Source organism: Anoplopoma fimbria, chromosome 6 (assembly GCF_027596085.1).
Source record: "Anoplopoma fimbria isolate UVic2021 breed Golden Eagle Sablefish chromosome 6, Afim_UVic_2022, whole genome shotgun sequence".
NCBI lineage: Eukaryota > Metazoa > Chordata > Actinopteri > Perciformes > Anoplopomatidae > Anoplopoma > Anoplopoma fimbria.
This window is the reverse complement of record NC_072454.1, coordinates 8,290,930-8,300,904: the sequence shown is the minus strand read 5'-3', so window position 1 is coordinate 8,300,904 and position 9,975 is coordinate 8,290,930. Positions and strand designations below refer to the sequence as shown.

General features: G+C 41.7%; 1 protein-coding gene across 2 annotated transcripts in view; it reads right to left on the bottom strand.

The window, feature by feature from the left end:
* Positions 1 to 1,247: 1,247 nt before the first annotated feature.
* sdccag8 (SHH signaling and ciliogenesis regulator sdccag8) overlaps positions 1,248 to 9,975 on the bottom strand; it is a 44,834-nt gene continuing 36,106 nt past the window's right edge. Inside the window, exons 17-18 of one of the 2 annotated variants that reach the window (XM_054599733.1) lie at positions 1,583 to 1,709; positions 1,248 to 1,330 (exon numbers count right to left, since the gene is read on the bottom strand). In XM_054599733.1, coding sequence (XP_054455708.1) covers positions 1,304 to 1,330; positions 1,583 to 1,709 — 154 coding nt within the window. In that variant the 3' untranslated portion in view covers positions 1,248 to 1,303. Of the gene's footprint in view, positions 1,331 to 1,582; positions 1,710 to 9,975 lie in introns of those variants that run through there. The other variant, XM_054599734.1, reaches the window with a different exon arrangement.

Sequence of the window (9,975 nt, the reverse complement as noted above, 5' to 3'; positions counted from 1 at the left end):
GTGTTCACTCTTAAAGCTGCTGCTGCTGTTTGTACTGTACATCCATCACACAACAGATCCCACTCCAATATTTATACAATATGTTAAATCCTTTCAAAGACCTCAGCTGCTCTGTATTGATCTTGCCTGTTGTTAACGAACCGACGGCGTCAGCCAAAAATCACAAACCTCGTTCTGCCCGGCGTTTAATGCAGAAAATAAGTTAACGGCTCCAGTGTTTGGAAGGATTTCTGAAAGTATTTGACTTTGTGTCTGCAACAGAATTCCTCCCCTCTCTTTATCTAGTACTAGACAAATATCATTATTAACATGAACAAGCATGAGGTGCATTTATTTATAAAAGGCAAACAAAAAACTGCAAACATGTACAAATATTACAAAGTGAAATTGAGTTAATTTCATCCCCATGTCCATCTACTGTAGCTTTACAGATGTGTGAGATATTTGTGGACGGCTGCCAGCTGTTCTCAGAGTGGGCCATGTTTCCCTGAAGCACTGTTATACTGAATTCAGGTCTCCTCTGTGACACGTCAGTGGAGCAGAACCGATGTCGACTCTGAGACGGTGTCGGGGAAACTCAGCAGATCGATCAAACGGCCTTTTTCTGTCCCTCGTGCTGTCGGGATGCAGTGCTGTTGGTCAGCGAGGCCTCGAGGATGTGAAAACAACAAATTACCATCAACATGAAGCTGTTTTTTACACTGTACATCCTTAGTATTTTTACACAATGTATATGATAGGGATGCACATTATTTTCCTTCTTACAGACAGCTTCAATAAAGCACTATGTCAATCTGCTGCGATGGTGTCCACCTTTTATTTGCTGTGTGGTTAAAAAAATGCTGTTTATCTTTTAAACTTTCTGTTCAGTTAAAATAGTAAGAAATAAACAAAAAAAGAGAAATATTACTCACAGAAAATCTGGAAAGATCTGTATTAAAATGATAATATAGCATGTTCCAAAAGCTCATTTAAGTTTGAGTGATTTCATTCTTTCACTCTGTAGGATAAAAAAAAAAGTTTTAAAAAAGCAAGCCGAACACAAGATCCCAGTACCTCTAACCACTCAATATATCACAGTAACAGTCTATGGCCAATATAGTAAAACATAAAATGGTAACCTGATTTTCACTTCTGTTAACTAAACATTTAGTGTATACAGTGTACGTTTATACAAATAGGATGAACACACTTGTCTCCCTCGGTAAAAAACAAGAACACAAACAACAGTTTGATGGGTTTTTGTCAACAAGAGATGACTTCAGATCCAAACGGACAGGAGGAGGAAACAGGCAGGACGGACTCATGTGGACACAGTATTGACTCGTCTCTAGAAAAGACACAAACACACACATTCAATGAAACACATAAAATCTCTGATAATGACTCAATACAAACAGAATATAGACAACATGTTTTTTAAGGACCAAACAAAATCATTAGTCATGACGAGACAAACGTCTTCTTACTGATTTAATTTTAGTAAACTGATAACTATGATGTGCACCTGGAGAGAAAAGACAGCATCACAAATTCATTTCAGAGACAAAACATTGAGTCACACTCTGCTCTGTCTGTGTACCTCCGTGTGAAGGCTTTGCATCTCCTCAGTGAGTGTGTTTCTCTCCTGCATCAGCTGGTTCTGTTTGGCCAGCAGCTCATACACCTGCTGGGCACTGCTCTGACAGTGACGGTCCAACTGCTGCAGCCTGCAACACACACACACACACACACACACACACACAGAGAAAATATTGACAAACTAAGTGAGAGGAACTTAAACTCCTGGCTGATACAAACCAAATGTTGTAAATATTGAATGAGAGCTAGATCCACAAAGAGGTTTTTTAATATCACTGGACTTTGTGTAAAGTAATCAACACTGTTTATATGAATGTGGCAGCTGTGTATATTTTGTCATTTGAGATCAGACGAGGGGATTCAGGATCTGAAAATGATAATGCCATGGTCTGATATACTGCAATTTGATCGGATCGGTTTATGAATCAATCTGCTCGTGATTTCTCAAATCCATTAATCGTTTTGTTAAGAAAGAAAAAAAAGTTTCAGGTGAAAAAAGTAGTGTGTCAAAAAAATCATAAAAAGTCAGAGTATATTAAGTCATAAAAAGTGCTCAAGTGGTAATAGTATAGTATGTTGTAAGTCATAAAAAGTCATAGTATTGAATGTCATAAAAAGTACCAAAAAAAGGGTCATAGTATAGTATGTCATAAAAATTACTAAAAATGTCATAGCACTGTTTGTCATGAAAAGTCATAAAAAAGTCATAGTATAGTATGTCATAAAAAGTCCTTGTATAGTAAGTCATTAAAAAGGTGTGTCTGTATTTCAGATATCCTTCCTATTGTTTTTTTCACACATCTATGGGGAGCTGCATGATTTTTATTACGTGACAATGTCTTAAATTGTTTGAATCAGGATGTGATGTCCTTTTTCTATTTGTGTCCATCTAATGTGTGAACCCTTACTGGCCTGGTTTGCCTTTTCAAATGCAATATTATAAAGTTCTTAATTATCTGATTGTACTGCTTGAAAATTGCCCCCCAAAAACTTGAGTGTGAGGATAGCCAAAGCATGTTATGAATTTATGTTCTCTGTCCTTTTATTCACTGCTTCCCTCCTTACAGCTATTGGAGGAGGTTCTAGAAATAAAGTGACTAAGTACCTTCTTCTGTACAACGCAGAACATTTTGTTTGTCACTAGAACTGTGGCACAACTTTCATGTTTCAATAGACTGACACCAAACTCAAAATTCAAGTGGTTATAGTTCACATTAGGACAATACAGCAGTACAAAAATACCCCCAGTGAAACTAAAAGGCCAGTCTGGATCAATATATAGCTGAACTAAATATCAGGTTCACATTTTGGTGAGAAAGTTGTGTGTTCAGTTATGAGGCAAAATGTTGATCAGTACTAGGACGTCCCAATTAGTGTGTCCCCTCTGACACAACAGCTCCTGCAGACAATGAACTCTTTCACTGCACACTGGGATTAAACAGAGTGTGCGTGCATGCGTATGCGTGTGTGTGTGTGTGTGTGTGTGTGTGTGTGTGTGTGTGCGTGTGTGTGTGTGTGTTCGGAGTTGGTGTTTTCCAGCTGGGGTTGTGGGGTGAGGGTGTATGAATAGTGTGCGTGCTGACTGTGTTTGGGGGCGGAGGTGGAATGTCTGTTAAGATATTTCCCACCAGCGGCTCATTATTTCATCCATTCATCCATTCATAGAGTCGCTCATCCCCTCCTCTACTGCAGAGGTGAACTGATTCACACACACACAGAGGAAACTGGATAAAGTAGCACCATTTCCGCAGACTACAACAGTAAAATTCAGCTGACACATTAATGCATCATAAAATCGTATGTAAGATTAAACAGTGCATAATTCACAGCCGCCATTTTTCAAATCTGAATACTTCTACTTTTGATACTTAAATACATTTTGCTGATAATAAATCTGTACTTTTACTTCAGTAGGATACTAAATGCAAAACTTTTTGTTGTAATGGAGTATTTTGTTTTATTATGGTATCAGAACTTTTACTTGAGTAAAGGAGCAGAGTACTTCTTCCACCACTGTCTCATCAATATCTTACAGCAAACTTTAGCGATATGATTGATACAGTTAAGCAGTATTTACTTTATTTCTATTAACTAGAAAGGAGAGTTTGACCTCATTAACATGAAAAAAATCAGAGAAGGAAACGTTGCTCAGAGCCCATATGCGGCCTCAGACGAGGAAATCTTAGTTCCCTGGATGTCAACCATGACAGGCCAAGATGCTCTGAACACCGATGCACCATGTAACGAAATGAGAGTTAATATCTTTCACTTTGTCCGTCACTGTTCTAACCGGTTCAGAAGGCGACAAGAAAAACAGAAAATGAAGCTTGTGATAAAGAAGAGGGAGACAGGAGGAGGAGGAGGATGAAGAGATAGTTGTGTCTCGGGGCAGAGGGAGACAGAGCGAGGTAGCTGGGGGGGAGACAGATGCCCCTGCCCTGCTGGTCATGTTGGCAGTGGCAGGGCTTGCCTGTGTGTGACAGACGGGGGAGGCAAACATCCCTACACAATCTGCTCCCTGCTCTCCCCCCCCCCCACACACACACACACACTCCACATTGTCCTCACTCTGCCCTGCACTGTCTCTTTTTCCACCTCTTTTTAATCCTGTCCCTCATCGTTAGGAGCTCCACTCCTCCTCCATCATCATCAGCTTCCTCAGCATCCTTTTAGTGACCTGTAATGCAACTTCAGCCCCCTTATCTCCTCTCCCCTCCTCTCCTCTCCTCTCCTCCCTCCCCCTCTCCTCCATCCCCACCGGCGGCCCGCTGGGCGCTTAATCTCAGACCCCGAAGCTCTGTCCAGTCCTGGAGGCCGAGGGCGATGACTCCCCTCCCCGCCTGGTGTTCCTACAGCCGGCTGCCAAGCTGTCCTGACCAGCCTCCCCCCCTCTCCCCCCCCCCTCTTCCCACTCTCCCTCCTACGCCGTCACACTGCACAGCACAGCAGGGCGCCGCCACGTCACACAGTCACAAACACACACACACACACACACACACACACACACACACACACACACACACACACACACACTCAGAAAGAGCCCCGCTGTGGTGAGCCAAGACACAGGACAAGACAATACACAAATAGACAGAACCGACAAAGTGCAGCAGATATGAGCTCCACACACAGCGGAGGACCTAAAGGTCAGAAACAGAGCCTGTTGTTCTGGAGCCGTTAATGTTTGATGAGGGAAGTGTTGAGAGCGTGTTGACTCAAGGCCCTCAGCTCCACACCACCGAACTAATCTGAGTCATGCTGGGAAAATGCCAGACGTTATCCAATCACAACCTCTGATCTTGGTACATGCAGATGAACCGAACGCATCGGAAAACTAACTTCTGCGTTAAAAACAAAAAGAGAATATATAGCCGCCTCTTCGAGATGATTTTGTGCTGACGACTGGCCAGCTCTGAAATCCACTCCAGGTTTGTAAAGCAGGAGATGCGTCCACATTGTTTGCCAAGAAGAATTTTACACTTGTGGTGTGGCAGAAGAGATAAATGTGTGGATGTAGAGAGGATTTATTCTCTTATCAGAGTACCATGTCAAGTTATTTCTCTGAAGACATCCTGATAAAGTAACATACTAGATTCTAACATCTCTAAAGAATCATACTGCGTAATAATGACTATCTTATGACTTTAAAAAGGTTCAGTTCAACCCAATTTGCAAGCTAAAAAACATGTTTTGCTCTTTTTTTTGTTTCTAGAAGTATCTTTCCATATAGATAGACAGTTGTGGTTTTCTTTTACTAGGTTTTCAGAAAAGAGTCTCAATATATTCTTAAAGGGGTTGTTTTGGTGCTTACAGTGGTTAAGATTTTAAATTTAAAGAATTCACTGACAACAGGTCTTTCCAGAAATGTTGTTAATCTGTACAATCAACAGATATCTCAAAACCTTGGCTAATAAAACCCCATTATCCACATGACTAGATTCCACTAGAGGCAGTTGAGAACATACTTTATAAATACTTTATACATTTTTAAATAATTTTGCTGGACTGACCCTTTAATTACCAGCAAGTCAGTTAAGTACGTACTGTAAGAAATGCCTTTAATTGACAGGGGGCTCATCAGTAAAAGACTGAATGATCAAAATAGATGCAGCAAAGGTTGAGATACTGAGAATCTAAATCCTTAGTATGTGCAATGCTAAAATATATACTCTATCCAATGTTTCCCATAATGCAACGTAAGACTTTGACTTCACCTGCCTAATAAACATCCACATCTATCAAACTCCACTGACCCACGTTTTTAACGGAGGCCCCCTGTATCCATTGTTAGTCTCTTAGTCCAGGTCTGAGAGCAACCTAGTCCTCATGTCTATGTGGTGTTTTGTTTTATTGGCAACTCTTGGTTTTCCATTTCCAGAGAGAAACACTACGAGGTAAAATATCCCAAACAAAATTATTTAGTAGAAATAGCACCAACCGTACAAACACTGCTGCAAAATGCCAGCAGGCTTTCACACGAAGCAGTCTGACAGTGAGTGAGCCGAACACGCGGCCAGTAAATCGGTTGGTCAGGTCGTGAACTGAGATGTTTAAAGCGGCTGCAGGTTGTAAGCTGAAGGTTTTATGTAATGCAGTAAGTAAAGCTTTAACCCCTGGCACAAACGCACACACTCCGTTTGTCTGGCCAGAGAGAAGCCGCCCAACCTCTGGCCTTCTTATACAACAAACACACTCTCTCTAATCCACCCCGTGTCTCACCTTGTACACCGTGCCTCAGAGAGGGGTGGGGTGGGGTGGGGTGGGGGGATGTGTCTGAATGTGGGGGTGTGATTAAGGCAGAGCTCCTTCCAGCAGCTAAAGCAGCAAATCCAATAACTGGCCTCTATCGACTGGCACACTCATTAATTAGGGCTTAATACGGCTTAATGCTAATGCTCGGGCACTGCCCCACACACACACACACACACACACACACACACACACACACACACACACACACACACACACACACACACACACACACACACACACACCTCGCCTCTGCCTGCTGCCTGGAATCGGTGATGAAGGAAGGAAGCTTGGATAGAATCATGGATGGGCTGATGGGGGAGACAGATAAAGGGATGTTGAGGTGAAGAGGAGCCGCAGGGAGTGGGGGGGGGGGTGGGGGTGAGGATTAACAGTTGGAGGTGCGGGACGGAGTGGACGAGGGACGGAGTGGACGAGGGACGGAGAAACAAAGAGGCGGAGGGCTCCAGCCGTCACCTCCCCGCCGCCTGCTGCTGGCCCGACTGACGGCTGACGGGAGGGTTGTGGTTTGGGGGGGGGGTTAGAGAAGGAGAGCCTCCCCACTGACCTGGTGAAAGGACACCACCTGCTGGATCTCACGCTTTACTGACACACGCACACACACACACCTACACTGAAATAATTACCCCCCCCAAAAAAAAAAAATACCCTGAAACAGCTTCCAGAGCAGTCGTGGTAGTAAGCGTGTATTTTTGCTCTCCAGCAGACATAATAAAAGCAAGTTTTTTGCTGAGAGGCAGTTTGCAGTAATTTCCCCAGACAGCCCCGATAATCAAACTCTGCTCACAATCTGCACCTCGAACCGCCGCGCTCTCTATTGACTGCTGCTACTAAGGAGATTAATTACAACACAGACACAGTTACCTCTCTGTGGCATACATCAGTCGTAGCCCACAGCTAGTGTCTCAACTCTGTTATGTGTGTGTGTGTGTGTGTGTGTGTGTGTGTGTGTGTGTGTGTGTGTGTGTGTGTGTGTGTGTGTGTGTGTGTGTGTTTGTATATTTATTTACAGGTGGGAGCGTATGTCCTAAAGGCACGGTCTAAAGGGAAAGTGCTAACGTCATGTTAGAGAAACACAGAGACGATAATAGAAAGGAAAAAAAAAGGAGATCTGGAGGCAGTGTGCAGGTCTGTCGTTCAACAGCCTCATATGAATGTGTGCGTTTTCATTACTAAACAAATCAGCTAGTGGAGCGTGTCACTCGAAGAAAATATTTATTGGACAGTGCATACATTATCAAAACGACTCGAAAAACAAGCCACGGAGTAAACTAAAGTCTCGCTGCATATTCTGTGCGTCTACAGAAATAACCCTTGCCTATAAATAAAGAGAGGAAAAAATCTGAGTTTCAAGATGAATGGCGGCTATAATTAAAGAGCAAATTTCAGCTGTTCTCCTGTCATCTGAACACAAACACACGTGAGAAAAATAAGGAAAATGAAATCGGACTCTGCTAGAATTTGACTATAACCCTAAAAGATAATGATGAATCTCAACCTTGACACACACTTTCACTTGACAAACTGAACCTGCGTGCATGTCAGTGTGTGTGTGTGTGTGTGTGTGTGTGTGTGTGTGTGTGTGTAGCAGGCAGGGGGCCTAGGGGGTGAAGAATTCAGGCAGACGGCCTTGGCTTGCCTGGTTACAACAACACTGCCAGGGGCATGAAGGCTGCAGCTGCCACACACACACACACACACACACACACACACACACACACACACACACACACACACACACACACACACACACACACACACACACACACACACACACACACACACACACACACACACACACACACACACACACACACACACACACACACACACAACCATATTTTTCGCTCAATCCTAGGCCCACCATCGCCACCCTCACACCCCGGCGCTCTAGCTAAATCTTGGCTGGCGCACAACTGCACTCAAGAATGTGTGCGTGTGCCTGAAGGCCATGCCCCCCCCCCCCCCCCCCCCCACCCCCACCAACCTGTCATGCCAGTTGTTGCTCTTGCTAACACGCACATTTGACATGGGAACACGATTGGTGACACTGTGTGTTTTCATCAGGATGAGGCTGACGCATGTTCCCTCACTGTTCTTTGATTTCCTGGTGCCGTCTATTCATTTACAGTTACCTTTGTTTAGGACGTACATTTACTCTATGAATATACTCGTAATTCAACACGTCAGCATCATGTTTGAAAAGGACCTTCAGTCACATTTCTGTAACTCTTTGCTTTTGCATCTCAAAGAGTCACACTAACAGATAAAACACACACAAGACCAGTTTTTAAATGTCTAAATATACAGCTGTACAGATGTTACATATAAACTAAATGAGTGTCTTGTGTTGCACTCTGATGATAGCAGAAGTTTGTAACTAATTATACTTTTAATTAGAATTTCTAAAAGACAAAGTAAAATAAATTTTATTTTGATTGTTTTTAAAAAAGTGTTTTCACTGAGATTTTTTTTTTCTTGTGATGTAGTACTTAAGAAAGAAACAAAATTAAAAAGGGAAGTCCTGTTTCATAAATTAATCATTAACACTAATTGGTTTAAGGATAGAAATCAAGTACACCAAAATATATATATATAATTTGAGCTGATAACACTCATTTAACTTTTAACCTGGATTTTTTTAACTTTTTTAAAAACAGGCAGCATGAATCTACATTCATATCTAATAAATGATTAAATTAAGACAGAAACAGAGGTGCTTAGATAAATGTGGGATTAATTAAGTGATGCAGCCTGCGTGAGAACTTCCTTTTCATTCATATCATTTTTTTCCAGCTCGTCGCTGTTCTCCAGCAGAGCTGAACCCGGTGGTGAGAAGAAAAGGAAAAAGGTTTTAGATGTTTGATGCTTGCGTTCCAGTCGTGTCATGTCTGAACAATATTGATATTTTCTATAACAGAGAGCTGTGTGTGAAAGCCAAAACACTTTAACATACAGATGAACCCCGCCAAACCTATATTGCAATATACATTTGGGATAATACCTATTTGGCCCTCAAGGTGAAGCCCCATGAACACATTTAGGATTTGTTGTGTCCCTACAGTAACTTGAACTCTTTCATGTCGGCTCCTAGAGCTCGACTTAAAATGAGATAAGGGACGCCGAGCACTTTTTTTTGTTCCCTAAATTTTGAAATAATAATAACCGCTAAATATCAGATATTTTAATTCAGCATAAAAAAACACATCTATTCCTTTACTTCTCTTAAATGATGTGTTGTTTAAAGTTATTTCTTATATATTCTTATATATTATATTTCGTTGCTCTTTCGTCTATCTTCTCGCCAAATACTTTTATTGTGAAGCACTTCAGTTTTGTTAATAAACATGCTCTTCTGATTGATGTGAGTAAAAGGATTTATTTATTAAGGAAGTTTGGTTTTGTATGAAATCATAGGTGAGCTAAAACCTTTTTGCAATACAAAACTTTAAAAGATGAGGGTGTTTTCTACTGTTTTCACCTATTTGCTACACATTTTATGTTCTTTACATTACAGCTGCTGATGTGTGCTGCTGCGCTTTACATTTCTTGATACAATATTTTAATTTAATTGAAAATCAATAAGCACTGATTTAAATAACTTTTCTGTTAGTTAATTGATCA